At 40.3% G+C, this 18,669-nt stretch overlaps 3 protein-coding genes and 1 non-coding gene across 5 annotated transcripts in view; all 4 read left to right on the top strand.

Moving 5' to 3' along the window:
* Positions 1-707: 707 nt before the first annotated feature.
* Positions 708-5,391, top strand: plin2 (perilipin 2). 2 transcript variants are annotated; one of them, XM_017712563.2, is made up of 8 exons: positions 708-866; positions 1,001-1,033; positions 2,151-2,346; positions 2,601-2,683; positions 2,905-3,190; positions 3,668-3,852; positions 4,417-4,548; positions 4,659-5,033. In XM_017712563.2, exons 2-8 carry the CDS (start codon positions 1,007-1,009, stop codon positions 5,031-5,033), a joined length of 1,284 nt encoding a protein of 427 aa, XP_017568052.1. In that variant the 5' UTR covers positions 708-866; positions 1,001-1,006. The 2 variants fall into 2 exon arrangements, with proteins under 2 accessions (XP_017568052.1, XP_037400810.1); XM_037544913.1 differs by lacking the exon at positions 708-866 and having other exon boundaries at positions 1,007-1,033; positions 4,659-5,391.
* A 2,752-nt stretch (positions 5,392-8,143) lies between these two features.
* haus6 (HAUS augmin-like complex, subunit 6) lies at positions 8,144-16,709 on the top strand. Its single transcript, XM_017712561.1, has 16 exons — positions 8,144-8,581; positions 9,398-9,493; positions 9,586-9,664; positions 9,802-9,934; positions 10,022-10,166; positions 10,303-10,365; positions 12,169-12,226; positions 12,462-12,635; positions 12,943-13,136; positions 13,802-13,931; positions 14,141-14,243; positions 14,367-14,439; positions 14,561-14,720; positions 15,007-15,105; positions 15,374-15,503; positions 15,668-16,709. Exons 1-16 carry the CDS (start codon positions 8,454-8,456, stop codon positions 16,336-16,338), a joined length of 2,436 nt encoding a protein of 811 aa, XP_017568050.1. The 5' UTR covers positions 8,144-8,453; the 3' UTR covers positions 16,339-16,709.
* Positions 15,164-15,294, top strand: LOC119262742. Its single transcript, XR_005129874.1, has one exon.
* A 1,117-nt stretch (positions 16,710-17,826) lies between the features above and the next one.
* dennd4c (DENN/MADD domain containing 4C) overlaps positions 17,827-18,669 on the top strand; it is a 60,557-nt gene continuing 59,714 nt past the window's right edge. Inside the window, exon 1 of the mRNA XM_017712558.2 lies at positions 17,827-18,167. The gene's annotated coding sequence lies outside the window, so the exon portion shown is untranslated. The remainder of the gene's footprint in view (positions 18,168-18,669) is intronic.

Raw genomic sequence — 18,669 nt, 5'->3', positions numbered from 1 at the left:
TTTTATATTGTTGAAAGCAGTCCAAACTTTTGGGATTGGAATGACTGAATGGAGTAAAACTTTCTTTTAGAACGTGGAGTAAAGAGTAGGTGGTGCTTATAGTGAAGCAGATAATACTTCATTACTTCTTACCACTGTTTACAACATGCATGGAAGTGTCAGGGCACCGTCATGTGTGAACCTTCACCTACATCTTAGTCTGGGTCACTCACAAAGGGAAATTACTCAGCCGTGAGTCAGACAGGTTACAGAAAATCACAACTGCTTGCTCAAAGTCTTCACGTCAGTAAAGCTGCAATGAAAAGACAGTTTAGTTCTTCACACTGCCTGACGCTGTCCATGCTGTGAATCCACTCACACTTTTCTGATCGTCTCACTGGTGAACATACAGCCTTCTGCCTCTATCACAGCAACTTTGTAAGTCGCTTTGGATAAAAGCGTCTGCTAAATGTAATATAAATGTAAAAAAAATAAATGTAATATAAACTTTTCTGGTCTCAGTTCCTCTCGGTGTTTCTTCCCCGCGAGTTTTCTCTGCCATTTGCCCTGTAAACTCTGTTTCACATTAAACTTAACTGAATGAACTTCAGGAGCCGTCCTCGTGCCTGACGTCACGTCGCTGCAAAGCCCACGCGCGCTGGTTCGTAGTCCTGAGAAGACAGCGGTGACGTAAGCGCGACCTTTGTACTACTTTGTCCTACTTCTGCTCTTTTGCTGGTCAGCTGCCACAAACTCCCGTGAGAGAGTATAAAAGCAGCAGAGCCTCTCAGAGACACCCAGCAGGCGCGCTGAACTCTCCTGACAGGACACCCGAACTTCGCTTTTGGCCAGTAGCCTGTCTGTACTCGGTACTCAGAGCGATACAGGTGAGCTTAAAAGCTTTTATTTTCCCACCGCGTTCACTCCTCCTGTCTGCTCCCAGTCTTCCCTCTGGTAGTTTCAAGAATCCGTGTAACAGCCTCGAACCTGGTTTACCTGACTTTCTTCTCTCTTTCTACAGTGAAAGATGGCTCCTATGGAAATAACAACCCAGGTGTGTTTAAAATCCTCTCAAAATGTTACACAGCGCAGTGAAAGTCTAATCGTGTTCCTAATGCTGCTCTGTGCGCCACATTTATTCTCTTCACGTTGTATTTTCTTAAAATTGATGAAAGCGGAAGATAAAACTGCTCGTACTGTACAGTAGCACACTTGCTTCCTGATAGCAGGATGCTGAAAGGACAACTCCACCGACTTTTCAAAATTACTGCATAAGTAAATTGTTGAGCTGTAAACAGTCACTCCGAGTTTTGGTGATGAAAGGTGTATTGTGGGAAAACTTTTTTTTTTTTTTTTTTTACAATGGTGAGAAGTGGAACCAATGCCACTAATGATATGCAACGATGATAATGATGTAATAGTTCAAACAAGTAAATATTACTATTTTGGCTTACAGTGCCATCTATGTACCTGTCCGCCATAAATATGTTTTTAAAAAACATATGTTTCAAAACCATTGTATAGGAATGTCTCATATCAGACAACACGTTTGCAGTCATTTCATGTCATAGCTTTTAGTCTTTTAGTCTTGTAGCAAGTACAGGCATTAAATGCTTCCGACATCTGGATCCTATTCCTGCCCCTGTGAACTAATTCAACTCAGTACGTTTCTCTAGAATGGAGCATTTCACATCAGAAAACTCTGAATGACTGTTTACATCTTCACCATTTAATTATGCAGAAATGTTGAAAAATTGGTGTAATTCCCCTTTAACAAATACTAAAAAAGTGTGCTGCAAATGATTAACATAAAGGACCAATTTCAAGGAAGGTTAGTCTTTTTTTAACTGAAGGAATCATTTCTTCTTTTCTTTGCTAGAACATTTAGTGTCTTTCCTCTGTGTGTATATATTGTGTTCCCTCTCCTAAAGCTATTACTTGACAGGCATGATCCTCATTCCAGGACCTCTGGGTTTTACTCAAGAATTTTCTGTCCTACTCAGATAACTAAACTATTAAACATTTATTGAACCATTTGTGTGAGAACCTGATAGAATAGGTGTCATATTTTGTGTTTAGCATGACAGAATTGGCAACCAGCTCCAAGATCGTTCCAGAACTAATGTGCACCTGTGGTTAAATTATACTGATTAACCTTTCATCATGTTTAGAATGTGGTTACTCGAGTGGCCAACCTCCCCCTGGTCAGCTCCACCTATGACATGGTGTCCAACGTGTACTGCAACACCAAAGACAACCATCCATACATCAAGTCCATATTCGATGCTGCAGAGATGGGGGTGAAATCACTCACTTCAGTTGCCCTGACCAGTGCTTTACCAATCATTGGCAAGCTGGAACCTCAGAGTAAGTATAGTTGCAGGACTGATTTGTGTCAGTAAATAATGAGTTTTATTTATGTAGCGCCAGGTTGCACACAAAATCCATAATAAAGCCTTTACATTAAGATATACTCCAGAAGTCCCAATCGGAATGAAGATAAAGTAACAAAAAGACTTCAACTCGGCAGAAAAGAAAAATAAGAACATGTCTACAGAGAAGTTATGGTTGAGATGAACACAAAACAAGTTCTCTCTAATTCGTACACCTTTATTCTTTAGTCTCTCTGGCTAATGACCTTGCCTGTAAGGGTCTTGACAAGATTGAGAAGACACTGCCACTTCTTCATCAGCCTTCTGAACAGGTCAGCCAACATTACTCAATGACTCAACAAAATGTTTTCTGTCTGATGGTTTTCCAGTAATCTTTATCATGGCCTCCTTTCACGGCCCCAGTTCAGGTCCTCACTTTCAAATAACATGGATGTTAATTGTATTACAGAATAATTGAATAGCAACCACATGTCTCAGAGTTTAATGATTCACTTTTCCTTCTATACGATGAACCTTTTCTTTAATTCTTTAGCTTGTCGCCAGTGCTAAAGAAGTAGTGACTGGTGCCAAAGAAGCAGTATCTGAAACTATGAATGGGGCCAAGGACACTGTGTCTCTTACCCTGAGTGGAGTGGTGGGCAGAACCAGGGGAGCAGTGCAGGAGAGCGTTGTGAAAACGAGACTGGTGGTCAGTGGTGGTGTCTACACGGTCATGGAGAGCCGAGTGGGCAAGCTGGTGAGCAGCGGCATGGATACTGCTCTGAGCACTTCTGAAAGCTTGGTAGAGCGCTACTTGCCTGAAACTGAGGCTAAGCAAGGTGAGAAATGTAGCAAAAAAGCATTTTCTGGTTAACTGTAGTGAATAGGCTTGTATAAATTAACGTTTACTCTGTGTAAACTGTCACATTTGCAACTGTCCCATTGTAATATCCCATATTTTCTCTTGTGCATTTTAATTGTCACATGCTCTTGAAACGGGTATTTCCTCATGTCAGCATTCTATTTTGGGAGATTACATGCCTCATTTTTGTATGGATCAGTTATACAAGCCTTTTAGCTATGCCCTAAGTACTTAGAATTATTCCTCTTTGCTCAGAAAACAGCTTCTAAGCCAATGAATTTATCGGTCATCTGACCAAGCTCATCTCAAAGAGGCCCTTGAGTGCAAATATAAACAGTTTTTTGTTTTCATGACTAATCCTTTGTTTAGATCACTCCTAAGGAAATTCCCAGACGTTTAAACAGCATCTGCTTGGCCTCATTTTATTAATACTGTTTTTTCCATCCTCTTGCAGAATGTGAGACAAATTCAACCATAGGATTTGATAGTGACACAGATGAACCCAGCTACTATGTGCGACTGGGTTCTCTCTCTACCAAGCTGCGACAGAGGGCATACCAGAAAGCTGTCACCAAGGTTCATGATGCCAAGAAACGCAGCCAAGAGTCCATCTCCCAGCTGAACCATGCCATGGACATGGTATGTAGCGTGACAAGCCAAGACAGATGCCATTTATTTTTCTACTCTTAGTGATGAGCTCTATTGATCTAGGTCTCGGTTCTGGGAGGAAGCACTAATTGTTTAACTCCCCAACATTCTGTTGTAAAATGCTGTCCTTGGGATAATGATGGACTTTACAAATGCCAGAGTCCACTGTTTCTTTCATTCAATTTCCAGTCCAGACAAATTATTCGTTTGTCATGAAGCACTGATTGTTTGAGTTTACTCATTCTTTCCTTTATTTGCCTTTTCAAAAATGTAAAGAATATTAGTTTTTGTTTTTGCTTCACAAAATGAAATATGTAGAATGCTAAATTATGGAGGGGATTAGTCCCTAAACTTTCTGGCCCTTGACACAAAAGCAAAACAAGTGGCTTATTCATTTGGCCATCTGATCTAAAATCTGCCAAGTCGTAAATACTTAATACACTTATCTTGCCATTTCATTACAATCCAATATTGTCATGAAATCCACTGGATAGGGAAGATTAGTGTGACGGCACAGAAGAACATTTGATTGAATGGTCTGTTTTGATTCATCAGATTGAATACACAAAAAAGAACATTGATGGTGCCAACCAGAAGATGCATGACAAACTGAGCACACTGATGGATTGGAGGTCTAGATCTCCGAGTACCATGGAGAGTGACAGTGACCCAGACAGTGAGGCAGAGGTACAGACACCATTTCTTTTTGTTAACAGATACACCTTTACTGATAGATAACAATAAGACAAACATATGTACCTGACCTCATTCACACTTTCATTTCTTTTGGTCTCCAGCAAATTGAATCACGTACCTTGGCCATCACCCGCAACCTGACCCAGCAGCTACAGACCACTTGTCTGACATTTGTGTCCAGCCTCCAGGGGCTTCCACAGAACATCCAAGAGCAGGCCGTCTCCATCAGTCACTTGGCCATGGAGGTCTATACCAGATTCAGTAAAACTGCAGCTCTGGGTGACATGTCCGATACAGTCCTCACCACTACTCGAGTTCAGCTGAACCGGATGAGAGATTCCATTGACAACATCTTGGATTACTTGGTCAACAACACGCCACTTAACTGGCTGGTAGGTCCATTTTACCCCCGCATGGAGCAAAGCGCAAGTTCCAACACACAGTCAAAAAAAGCAAGGGATACCAAGTCCCAATAGATGCAGCAGCTTGATAAGGAACATCAGTTCACTAACTCTGAGGCTTTCATAATGCTTTCTGACTTTCAGCTAAGCCCATGTTATCTTGTGGAGATGATTCTAATTTGCATTCCTTAACACCACATCCTGCTAATGTCCATCTTTTTCATCCTTTACATAAATGGTAGTTTGCCACATTTGCACGATGTTCTCGATTAACTCTAGTTTACAACAGACACACCACAGATAAAGAATTTAACAATGTATTTTGATGTGATTGTGTAATCACAATGTTGTGGTAACCACAAAAAGCTTTCTTATGTAATGCATTCCTTTGTTATGGTATTTCTACATTTCTAATAAACCCATTAACATAACATTTTGTTGCAGTGTGTTGTCTTTTGTGTATTTTGCAAATGCTGTTTCTTTTATTCAGTTTCCAGTCCAAACAAATTATTCATTTTTCAATGTTGCGACAAAAAGCAGGAATCATTTAACCTAGAACTACAAAAAGTCTACAACACTAAGTATAACATCAAATGTATCCATATTTAATTTGTCCACTCTTTACTTTTGTGCACTCTATTGCCACTTTAACGCTTCCACAAAACCTTTTTTTTTTTTCTTTTCTCATGGTCATGTAAAATGGCTTATCTTTGAGAGAGAGGACAAAATGAAACTCCTCTCTTGTTTCAAATCTGAAAAAAATCCACTGTGAGAAGACAACTCAACAAGCTGTGTAGAAGCTGTTACTGCAAAAAAAAACAAAAAAACAATGAAAATGCGCACACCACCACTGAAATTGGACATCCAAGACGTGAAGTGAGATTTTATGGACTGTTGAGTCTAAATTTGTTATTGGTATAAAACAAAAACAGTAAAAAAACAAAAAAATCGGCTTCTAAGACTGAACTTTGGAGATGTGGAAAAAATATCCCTGCATAGTTCTTTGAAAAACTGACCGCAAGTCTCTCAAGCTACAGCAAAGGCAAAGGATGGGCACACTAAATACTGACAAATGTGTTCAGGCTTCTGGATTATTTTCTGTTAAATATGTTTTAAATCTATTCTCCTTTTTTCCCTGACATGAAAAACCAATTCTTCTACTCAATGGCAGTTTGACTTGGAATTATATATAGAAGTGTCTATATTTATTTATATTTATATATATATATATATATATATATATATATATATATATAAAAAATCTACTTTAATTTGAATAATGTTGGAGTACCACTTTCTTCCATACCATTCACAGGTGCCTGACTTTACCTTCTCAGATCTGGCCTCAGAACCTGATATGTCATCAGTTGAGCACTGTGATAACTCTGAGGATGAGTTTTGAACAGATTAAGTCTGTCCTCACATCAAAATATCAAAATAAATACCTTACAAATATCTCATTTGATTGCTGGTCATTATTTTGCATTCATGTTAATGCCTTTAATCTGGAACAGAAGCATCTAGGCAGTTGCTTTCTACTATTTGAATGGGTCCATATTGTTCACTATCCTTGCTCTCACTAACGTGCAATTATAGCACTGCTTTTATTAGTTAGTTTATAATTTTTTCAGAAATTTTAATGTAAGTAGATTTTAAGATACCAGTGTTCTCAGCCCCCAAGCAGACCTCTTTGCTGCTTTAGCTTGGTTACAGTTACAGTTGCCCTTCAATGGAGCTGCAGCCATTCAAGGCTACGATGAAATGGCCAGGGATCTCCGACTGGCCCAACGTTTTATTACACAATTAACTATATGACCTAAGAATAGCTCAACCAGTTTGCATGGAAGTCCCAGTATTTACAGAGCAATGAGCCTGGGACGTTAAGGGGGTTAACGGATATAAAATTGCATTACGATCAACACTCTATGACCTTTTCACCGACATTAAAACAATAACGTAGAGCAAATATTAGTGTCCGTGCTTCCAAATACTGAAGAGAAATGTAAAAACAAATAATATAAAGATCTGCCAATAATGTCATTTCTATCCGTGATGCTGGTTCACATTCCCACTATAAAGAGACGTTTCTTCAGATTCTTAAAGAAGAGAGCTTGTCAGCTAGTTAGCTAATGCTAGAGTAGGCCTTGTCACGTGCTCTTTGCCTAACAAAGTTAGCTTGTTAGCTAAAAGGCAACCAATAGCCAGCTACACTGACCACAATTTGACACAAATCCATTACATTATATTATAGATTTGAATAATCCAGGTCCAAGGTCCTAAACTGATTGTTGTCTGTACTTTGAGGAGCCAGTAAAACAGCAGACCCTCCCCCAGATCTGATATGATGGGCTTACAATTTACATTGTCTGATATTACTGGCCCCGCGACCCTGACGGAGAAATGGATGGATGGATGGATGGATGATATTACTGGCTTACAGCTTGGAAGGTCTGATGTGATTATCCAAGTCGGGGCTCCACTTCTCACCTTATGGTATTAGTTAATTCACTGGTCACACAGCAGAAAGAGGGTAACAACTGAGCAGCAGCGCCTCCCCCAGGTCGCGCTCTGTTATCAAAGCACATTGTGCTTTGGAGATACCAAGGTACAGTTAAATACTAATGTACATTTATTTGGAAAGAGGAACTAAATAACGTTAAACTAAAGTTCAGCTAAGCTGGCCTAGCAGTGCCACTGCACTCGAGTAAAAATACATTATACGGATAAGAGCATTGGGGCACCTATAGGGGCTTATATGGCATCCCACTGTAAACCCAGAGGCCTCTTCCAGAAGCGCGTTTGTCAGGTCAGACACTGACGCTGGACGAGAGGACCTGGCTCGCAGTCTCCCATGGGGATGGGGTTGAGGTCAGGGCTCTGTGTGGGCCAGTCAAGGTCTTTTCACACCAAACTCACCCATCCGTGCCTTTATGGACCAAGCTGGAAAGTGTTTTTAACAAGTTTTTTAAACTTTAACAAGTTTTTTTAAAAGTTTTTTAACAAATACACTTTGTTAAGAGTGAAAGTGTTGTAAATTAAAACTACGGAGCAGACTCTCTGATCTCCAAGTCATCGTGGGTTTAAACGCTGAATGTTTATGATATACAGATCGGAGATCGGCCTCGCCCGAAGCAGCGCAGCACGTTCCCTCGCCGGATGTAGCTACAATTGATTTCCGGAGTGGCGCAGTTGACTCAAACACTTTGGCGGTTTGTGGGAAATGGTGGACGGAGCGAAGTTCGGCGGCCGCTGAACAAATGCGGAGGATTTATACATTGAAGGTTTTACTGAGTTATTGTTATGTCGGAGAGTAAATATTCGTGTGTGATTTTTTTCTATCGGACTTTTTACACTCGGAAATGCTCCGGACAGCGCAGCGCGCCGTAGCTACTAACATTAGCCAGCGGTAACGTCCCGCAGACGGTCAGTTAGCTGTTGTTTTGATTCTCCGACTCGCCGGACGAAGTATCCGCTTAACTGGTTTATGTAGCCACCATGATGTCTCATCTTCAGGAATCAAACGGTAAATACCTGTGGTGGTTTCTCCAGAGTCTCGAATTCCACCTCGACGCTGCCAATAACACGGCGAACAAAACCAACTCCAAGCATCTCAATCTCGGAGTGTAAGTAACTTCAACCGACATAAGGCAAAAGTACTGAATGACTTTCTTCACATACTGGCGGTATAGTACTAGAGATTTTATCCCCAAGTGTACTTTGTAGTTTTGTCGTTTATCCGTTACTTGAGATTTCACATGGGATAACTTTTTAAAATTATTTTCACTAAACTGAAGTTAGATGAACTATTAAGGAATTCCAGTACGTGTACAATCATGCGGCAAAGGTTTGAATACTCCTGGACCTATGTTGTTGATTTTACATGTGAAAATAAGCCAACGTCTTCTACATAGGATAAACTTCTGTAATAATAAATATGACATTTTTTATGCAACCAGGAGGTAAAAATGATGGCAGTACAACAGCAGGGAACAAAGTGTCTAAAGATATCTGTACATCCGGGACTTCATGATGCACAAGATGTGCGATCGTCATAACATTGTTGATTATTATTGAATTTAACATTAAAACCCACATGCCAACTGATTGTTACTACACAGTAAGTTGAAAATGTTCATTGTGTTCTGATTTTTCATCAGATGGTAAAAATGAGAATACACTCTTGAGTCCTTGGGTCACAGTCCAATTCAATGTCCAAAGAAATTCATCAAGTTTACGTAGTTTTTAGAACGTACTGTCCACGGCAGACACACCTTGCTTTTATTTATGCAGAAATGTGGCATATTTGCCTGTGCTAGTCATGCTGTATGCATAGTAAATATGATTTATTTAGATATCTAGAACATTGTGGCATAGTGAAATAACTTTGGCCATAAATTCTCAAGCACCTTGTACTCACCATCTTGTTTGCTGTTTGCTAGGAACATGTTTGATAAACCAAACAAAGAGGCTTTCTACATTGTCATCCATTTCTTGTTTAAGAAGCTGAACCCTTCACGTGCACAGGATGCATTCAGGTAGGTTACAACTGAAAAAGGAAGACTTGCACTGATGGGTAATCTCTACTGTTTGATGTCTAATTGAAACAGTCATTTGTTTTGTCACATAGACATTGCTGGCCAGTTTTGGATCACAAGGCAGATGCTGTATTTCGTAAGGTGGCAGTCGGATGGCTCCAGGAAATAGCAGTATGTTGTTGTTGTTAAGGCAAAAAAAAATGTATATTATTTACATGATCAACCTATAATAACAATTATGGCTGAAAAGAGCTGTACACACATAGTGTAGAAGAAATATAATTGCATAACTATTGTCTTGTATTTAGAATGAAGAAGGGAGCAACTTTCCCAAGGTGGTGGCATCACATTTATTGTCTCCTTCTGGACCAAGATTCGTCAATTTGATGCTTCACTTGGCCAAACATGTCATGCGAAAAATAATGATGACTTTCACCACAGGTACAGTATTTTAGATAGGCTATAGGATTTGTGCTATGTTTTATGCAAGGTACTGCCCTCAAACGTTGTGCTCTGTCAAACATTTAGATGGCACATGGGTTCCAGAGGCTGCAGCTGTTCCTGCAAGCTCTCCTGAGCTGGCAATGAAGCGTTTTCAGGTGGTGAAGCGACTTTTTCAGAGAGTGTCTGTGGAGCAGGACAGTCTTATTCAGGACTATCAGAAGAGGGCTAGGTTAGCAACAGTTATTATTGCTACAGAAATATAAATAATATTGTACAGAAAGTGAATGGTCTTCATGGGGATTTATAACTTTCTTTTTTGAGAAACTTGAGTTCATTCAAAGAGACTTGGTGTCTTTCTGTTGCAGACGTTTGGAGAAGTCTTTGAAGGACCTTAAAGCAGAAGAAGTCAACTATGATGATTTGCTCAAGTAAGTCTTAACTCAGAATTCAGATGCAGTAGAATCGAACCATTTCTGACAGCCAGTTTAGTTCAAGGACCAGGTTGAGTTACAAACCTATTTTGCATTAATTACTTAGTTCAACTCGCACAACTAGATGTCCAGGTTGAAATGCATAATTTTCGTATCCAGTCTTGTGCTTTTCATCAAGTGCTAATTTTTCATAGTAAAGGTACAAATGCCATCAAGTGGTTTTCAATAATCACATGTACATCACAACTTGTATAGATGTATATTATGGTTTATATTCTCATTTCTATTATTTACATTGATATTTTAGATATATGTTGTGATGCACAAACAGATGATTTAATGAGTTGACATGTTTAGGCTCTGCACTTCAACATATTAGTTTTGAAATATTTAAACTCTGTTTCCTAAAAAGTTGGGACACTGCAAAATGTCAACAACGTAATATGATTTCTTTGAAAAGAGCATCCCATCCCTTCACTTTCAGAAGTGAAGATGGGGAGGGGTTCACCACTCTGTAAAAAAACTGAGTGAGCAAATAGTGCACCAATTCAAGGATATTGTTTCTCAGCGGAAAATAGCAAAGAACTTGGGGGTTTTCATCATCTACAGTGCATAATATCAAAAATTCAGAGAAATCTCTGTATGCAGGGGACAAGGCTGAAAACCAATATTGGCTGCCTGTTGTCTTTAGGATCTCAGGTGACACTACATTAAAAACAGGCACGATTCTTGGGGAAAATCACTGCATGGGCTTAGGAACACTTTCGAGTTCATCGCTGCATCCACAAATGCTAGTTAAACTCCTACCATGCAGATAAAACCATATATAAACAGGATCCAGAGAAGCTGCTTCCTTTCCTGGGCCCAAGCTCATTTAATATGGACTGAGCCAAAGTGGAAAAGGTTTCTGTGGTCTGAGGGATCAAAAATTGAAATTCTTTTTGGAAATAACAGACGCCATGCCTTCCGTGCTAAAGAAGAGAGGGACCATCTGGCTTTTCACCGCACGGTTCAAAAGCCAGCATCCGTCATAGGGAGTGTATTAGTGTATATGACAAGGGGGACTTGCACATCTGTGAAGGCACCTTTAATGGTGAATGATTTACAGGTTTTAGAGCAATATATTCTGCCATCCAGACGACATCTTTTTCAGGGAAGGCCTTGCTTATTTCAGCAAGACAGTGCCAAACTACATTTTGCATGTATTACAACAGCATGGTTCTGTAGTGTAAGAGTCCGGATGCCAAACTGGCCTGCCTGCAGTTTAGAACTGTCACCTATTGAAAGCATTTGGTGGATTATGACAAGAAAAATTTGGCAAAGAAGAATTTTGAGCAGCTGAAATCCTATTTCAAGCAAGAATGAGAACATGAGTTTTTTTAAAAATGAGGTGATAAAGTGGTAAACCTGCGTCTGTCCCAAATCTTTTGGCATCAAATTCAAAACGAGCATATTTTATAGAAAAAATAAAATTCAAGTTTTCAAAGTTTGATAAGCTGTCTTTGTATTATTTTAAATTAAATATAGAATTTAAATTATTTGCATATTTCTACATTGTGTTTTTATTTACATGTTGCACAGCATCCCCACTTTTTTGGAAACTAAATTGTATATAAGGCTCGTAGGCTACACTGTAATATTAATAACAATTGTCACAGTTGAGAATTCTTATCATTAGTGACCAGAGTCAAAGTGACAAATACAGCCTGAGGCTCATTCTATGTTATGTACAAACATTTTTGTGCCATTTATTCTATTTATAAGTGGTTCACCCTCTTGTGATATGACTTCTCCTTATAGGAAACATGAGAACAACACGGACTTGGAAAGTGAACAGCTGGCAAAGATTCAATGCAAGGTTTGTTGTACTTTCAAAAAGATGTGTAATGTACATCAAATGTTGATATTCATATGTAATGCAGATATATAGAAGTCATTGGCTGAATAATTATTTTGACCCACATTTAATCATACTTTTGAAGATAAACATTTTGCTATTCACATCTATATGCAATACATTTTTCAGTGTCATCTTTTTTTGCACAGTGGTACCAATTTCCATCAAACTTGACTTTCATCTTTGATTTTATTAGGTTCGAAGCTTATGGGCTGAGATTGATAAAACCTTGTCCAGCCTAGAAGGAGAACAAAACGTGTTGGATAGTGTGATCCAGGGGAAGGTGGACCAATATGCACTAGATGGAAGGGATAGCAGTGTGAAGATACCTGCAGTTCTGCTGGAGCGAATGGAAAGATTATCACATCAGGTAAGGCATGGCATGTTGAATTTTATCCCCTCTTTACTATCTCAGAGAATTTTCCTGGTAAAATTTTGCAGAATAACTGCACTCTTATTTTATGAGAAGCTGAGAATAGATCTTTTATCTTCCTGGCACTAAATAGAGGTTCTTGTTGTTTTGTGGCTTGCCAGGCATCATGTTTGTTATCGTCAAGTATGACATGTAATCTAACCTGTATTAGTAAACTGTTATGTTGAATATTTCAGCTAAGATTGCTGGACTAATGTGACTTCATGTGTCACATTCATCCCTTTTCTCCCTTTGCTGTTTGTAGACCAGCACTGGAAGCTTATATGAGGGAGACCAACCTGTCCTCCTGCGGTTGTTAGAGCTTCTGAATGTGGGATTGAGTCTCCTAAATGAAGAGCGAGCCAAGGTTTCACATCCCGCTTTACGGCTCAACCAACAGACTCTTCAGGAACAAGCTTTGCTCATGAACCGCTCAAAGGAGACACTGAAAAACATGAGGTATCGGTTAAACAGAATGGTAGTAGGCACATATGTATGTTTTTCTTTTTGGACAGACGCAATAACACATTAGAACTATCAGAATAAGTGCTGTTTGTGCTCCTCTTGATTGAAATGACAACCTGCGGCTACACCAGCTGCTACGATTGATTTCTACTTTAATGAGCTGTTTATTGGATTCAGGTGCGAGCAATTTGTGACCCCACCCACAGGGAAAGACCAATTTTTGCTCTAATACAGGGGTATCCAGTCTTATCCGCAGGGCTGGTGTGAGTGCAGGTTTTCACTACCAACAAAGCAGATCACCTGATAACGTTTGAAGACTAAGAATGAGTGATTTAACAGTGGATTCAGGTGTGCTTCAGCTTGTTTGAAGTGAAAACCTGCAGCCACACCAGCCCTTTGTAGAATAGATTGGACACTCCTGCTGTAATATAAAGCCTAGGGGAGATGCAGTTGTAATGAATGAAGGGAGTGGGAAAAAATGATAAACCCTTAATTTCATATTTTCTTCCTGCATTTTGAGCTTTAGTTAGTTCTGTCCTTAACTTATAATGGGTATTGGATTTGTAGTGCCTAAATTGATTATGTTCACCTGTATGGGTATTTTTTTTTCTTTTCCAAAGCCTTGGGAACACATTTAAATTTATGTGGTGTTTTTCTAGGCGTAAATTGGTCAAGGAGGATGTACCACAGACTAAAAGCTCAATTCAGAAACTGGAGTTGGACTGGGAAAGGAAGTGGGCTGAGTGTTTGAGGCACACTCCCTTGATTTCTTTCCTCAAGGAAGATCCTGTAAGTATATGAGTAACCAGTTTACTTGATTTGAAGAATGCTTTATTGACTGGTTTAAACTCCATCTAAAATGAAGTGCTTCCACTGTTTGTTTATTGTATTTTAACTTCTGAAAAGGGAGTTTGTGGTTAAATGCCCTTCTGCATTTTGTTTGTTAAAGCAAGAAGTTATAAACCAGGCTTGCCTTGTCTTTTTTGTATGTTTTACAGGTTTTGGACTTCCTTTCTCCAATGGCACCTTTATCATTTGAACCAGCCTGTGAAGCTATTTTTAAGGCTAGTATCTTCTCAGGATATCCAGCGAAGTTTCCTGGTAAGTTTCTGGACTTGTTTTGTCTAGATTCTGTTTTTTTTTTTTTTTTTTTGTTTTTTTTTGGCTTTCTTTGGTTACATGTTCCTCAGTGCAACCAAGCCAAACGCTTTTTGTTTCTTACAGAATTGACAGAACAGAGCCATAAAGAAAAACCTTGTTTGTTCGATGAAGCCAAAAAGGAAGTTGACTTTTCAAGGTGTGATTTCCTACTGTCCTTGCTTTAAAAAAAATATTAACAAGAGTTTAGACTGTCAATTTTTTTATTTGTTGGCTGATTTTAGTGACTTTCTCATTACAAGGAAATTTGTTTCCAACAGCTCTCACCTAACTGCGGACAAAACTGAAGACTTGTTTTCTACCTGCTTTACCTCACCACAGTGCGTGTCAGCTCACAGGGCACATAATGTGACCCATCCTGAAATCCTGACTGGCCTTGCTGAATCCCCAGCAGTTGTTCCCACTCCGAGCTCTGTTCAAGTAGGGTTGGAATTACCAAAGATTCTGGTGTTTTTGTTATATATTTTGTTATTGAACACTGACTTTCTGATGACTTAAATTCACAATCACTTTCTGACTTGTGATGGAGGAGAGCTAATGTTGCAGAGCTTTCCAGCACATTCTTATACTGTAGCATATCTGCTTTTTGACCACTAAGGTGACCTATTAAAGAAGCTGCAACAGAAATTTACCAAGTAGCTATAAGAATTTGCTTTGTGTGAAAATATCCAGCATGGAAAAACGTCTTACTTTTTGCAATCTACAGGCCAGCCATAGGAAACCCTTTACTTCACAAACTAAGACATCTGCTGCAAAGCCAAAGGCTAAGATTCTAGAATTGGAATATGACAACCTGGCAAGTCAGGTATGTTTATTCTATTCTCAAACTGACACATTTCAAGGTAAAGATGTACAAAAATGTATGGGAGACTGATACATGGACAGTTTTAAACTATGTTCTGCCCATCACTAGCTCTCCCTAGATCATACCTGCTTTCTGATGACCGGGGCGAATTGAGGGAAATCGCTACGGACAGATACGGAGCAGACAGTCCTTCTGTTCTTGAGTGTTTTGAAGTTAATTGTTCTTATAATTCAATATGCTTTTTACTTTTTTTTTTTTTTTTTTAAAGTTTGCTGAAGCTGTAACAATGAGTCCAGTGGATGGTAGGAGAAGCGGTATGGAGCTTGAGCAGTTGCTAAACACATTGTCAGATCCTTTCACAACCAAGAAACAACTGCCTCGCACACCAGAAAGCTTGAGTATGTTTCCCTGCTACTTTTTAAATGTTTGTTTCTACTCCAATTTAGTGACAACTGTGCAACAGTTTCAGAAAATGACACAATACATTTAATATACACTAGCATTGTCTTCTGAATTGTGAGTCTTGTGTACCATATTTTTTTCCCTTTATTTTCCTCTCCAGTTATGGATGTCCGAGCTTCATGGAGGAAAGCTGTAGAAGAAGGGAAGGCTGAGAAAAAGCATGGGAGAGGCCAGGATTGCCTCTCTGTTCTCGTAACACCTACATCTGAGGCCAAAGAGAGAAGCCACAGTCCAGAACCGTTTTCGCCGAGTGGTTCTACAGTGTCATGTGCTGACCTGCAACCATGCAGTCCCCCTCCTTCCCAGCAGGGGGCTTCCCTTCACTCCACAGTCACCTGGAACTCCTCTCAGCTGGAGGCTCTTGACCAAAGCTCCAGCAATATCATACAGCTCAGCATTGCCCATGAGACCTTTCCAGACATGGAAAATGACTGTTCTTTCAACTTCAGTGATCAACTTAAAGAAGTCCAGGAAGAGATGGAAGAACTTGTGCTCCCTCCAGTTGTTGCACAATCTCCTGAAGCAGAAACTGCCCTCCAAATGGCTCGAAAACGCTTGGCCATTTTGGGCGAGTCCCCCTTTACAGGGGGAGACAGGGAGACCGAGTCTGATGTCTTGATGTCAGCAAGAAGAATGAGCCCAGGGTTGAAAAGTTATGGTGGGAAGGTGTTTTCTCTGGACTTGGACCAGTTGGAGGGTTTTTCCTCTCCTCCACGAGAGGAGCTCACTCTGCCCAATCTAGTGACATTTTCACCCATGGATGAATTCTAAGCATGGTCTCGAGTCTAGACCATGCATGGCTCAAGCAGTCCTTCTAACTTTTATCCCTGTGTATTTAGTACCGTAAGGCTGGCTGGTTGAGGACACAGAGACAACGGATGGAGGGGAAAAGTTCCCACATCCTAGCTGTAGTGCTTTAAGTTGTTTACTGCTCTTTGTTTTAACACTTGCCTTTGTCTTAAGATAACTTTTACTATTTCTGTAAAAGTTCATTGCTACATAATGAGTCACATGACCGGATTGTACAGTTGTGAAATTAAATAAATTGGGCTAATAAATGTAACAAACTAGATGTGAATGTATGTTGTAATAAAGTAACTTTGTGCAGCCATCCTGTGTCTGAATAAAAGGGGCCTACTATATTGTGTATGTATTTGATGTTTATGGTTTTATGTACCAGAAATAGTCTTGATCCTTCTTATTTATCTTTAGTATTCAAAGTTACTGTGACTAAGCTATTTCACTGCACAGTTCTGAGTGGCTTCCCTCTGATCTGCCTCTGTCAAAACAGCAGTCTAGCCTCAGAAATGTTCCTTATGTGACTGGTATAGTAGTGTATTTGGTCAACATCTCTGCCTCCCTATGCTGTAACGATGAGTTCTGGGGCACGACTACTCACCCTATCTTCCAATATTTGGTATACTAGGCTTGGTTGCTCTCATGATGAAGACGATAAGCTAGTTTCTGTAGGTTATACTGAGAAGCTAAAGTGTATGTTTGAAACTTGTTTACATTTATACTGAACTTATTTTTTTTAGTATTTTCTCTATTTTGGTTCTATTTGGCCCCTCGGTTTCTTTAACGATCTCAAATGTAGGTTGAGTTCACCGATTTTTGATAAATTCATATTTTTATATTTAATATGTAAAAGTCATTCAGAGATTTTGTGTAAAATACTTCGCTCTGGAGAAACGGAGTCCAAACTGTTCAGAGGTTGGGGTAGGAACTAGACGACCGCCTCACAGAAAGCAGCTTGTTGGTGTGGATGTATTTGGTTAGTGAGACGTTGTTTAACGATAAGGTTTAAGTCTAAAAAGTATTTTAATCAGTACTCTCATTAAGGAGGGATGCGTTTTCTCTAGTCCCCAGAGAAAACTCCTTTTCCAGATTGTTTTACTATTATCAGCATTACAGGTATAAACTCAGAAGTTGGGTCCACTGGTGGTTCAGGAGGAATTAAATGGCTGTATCTGTGTTGCAGACATTGTAAGCTCTGGTTCCGATCACACCACTGTAAAGAACCCCGAGTCTACATCGAGCCACTCGGCACGACTGTTTACATCTCTACCACTGAATTATGCAGTCGTTTTGAAAAATCACTGGAGTTCCCCTTTGAGTGGACTCAGGTACTTTAGATTAGTCATCCAGGAAACAACCACACTGTTTTCAACCGTACCGACGTGCTTTCTAACGCTGTGCTGTTAACCGCGTTTGGGAAAGAACAGAAGAGGCACCTGTTACAGTGAGGCTAACGCCAAGATAGGGGGCACAAGTAACCTGTGTAACTGAGGGAAAGGCGGAAAAAGTAGAGCAGAGCGAGTCATTCTTCTGGGCGGCTCCATTCCGCCTCCAGCAGTCAGTCAGTCCGTCCGAGAAAGCCAAGAGCTCACCAAAGTAACAAAACACAAACATGGCGCCCACTCGCAACGCCACGCATTGGTGAGAGCCGCGACAGCAAAGTGGGGGAAAGTTACCGGGGAGGACCAGGCCACGCTCGGTGTGGACATCCTGCGGACGTTTTTCAGTCAGGAGACGAGCACGGAGAAAGCTGGAAGTTGTCTACATGTCAGCGTGCTTTCTTATAGACGTGTAAACATCTGGTATGTATGCGCGCTCCCCGTCGTTAGAGAAGTTCCTGTGTCTTAAACGCTGCCGTTCAAATTCACTGCAGTAGCTAAACGTTAGAGTCGGAGAAACGACCCGCCTTCGAAACCAAACAACCGCATTTTCGGTGGCGGCGACTCACTTTTCCACTCGCCTTAGCTCGCTGGCTTATGCAAGCGCTCAGTTGAAGTGAGCGGTGTGGCTGGTCGTTGCTTTGGGCTAAAGACGAGGAAAGTTAGCAGCTTAGGACGGCTAACTACCGTAGCGATCCGTGCGGGTGAGGTTTAGCGTTACGCCGCCCGTGAAGCCCGGAGGTTGTAAGCGGTGTTGGAGTGAGAGGAGCGGACTGTGTGACGCTGACCTAGTTTACTTACTAGCTTTGAGGGGGGGATGCAACAGTTGGGCACGCAAAGACCACTTCAGTACAGGAGGCTTCTTATTCAGTTTTCCCATTCCACCTTAAATGGTGCAGCAGTTACGTCCTGGCGGCCCAGACAC

This window comes from Pygocentrus nattereri, chromosome 2 (genome assembly GCF_015220715.1).
Source record: "Pygocentrus nattereri isolate fPygNat1 chromosome 2, fPygNat1.pri, whole genome shotgun sequence".
Taxonomy (NCBI): Eukaryota; Metazoa; Chordata; class Actinopteri; order Characiformes; family Serrasalmidae; genus Pygocentrus; species Pygocentrus nattereri.
The sequence above is the reverse complement of the archived record's forward strand: the minus strand, read 5'-3'. Positions and strand labels throughout refer to the sequence as shown.

Bases quoted from the DNA above. Each gene is read 5' to 3' on its own strand.
- plin2 (XM_037544913.1), top strand. From the start codon at position 1,007: ATGGCTCCTATGGAAATAACAACCCAG. The intron at 3,853-4,416 runs GTATGTAGCGTG...TTGATTCATCAG, and splicing joins TGAACCATGCCATGGACATG to ATTGAATACACAAAAAAGAA. The intron at 4,549-4,658 runs GTACAGACACCA...TTTGGTCTCCAG, and splicing joins ACCCAGACAGTGAGGCAGAG to CAAATTGAATCACGTACCTT.
- haus6 (XM_017712561.1), top strand. From the start codon at position 8,454: ATGATGTCTCATCTTCAGGAATCAAACGGTAAATACCTGTGGTGGTTT. The intron at 9,935-10,021 runs GTACAGTATTTT...TCAAACATTTAG, and splicing joins AATGATGACTTTCACCACAG to ATGGCACATGGGTTCCAGAG. The intron at 15,504-15,667 runs GTATGTTTCCCT...TTTCCTCTCCAG, and splicing joins TCGCACACCAGAAAGCTTGA to TTATGGATGTCCGAGCTTCA.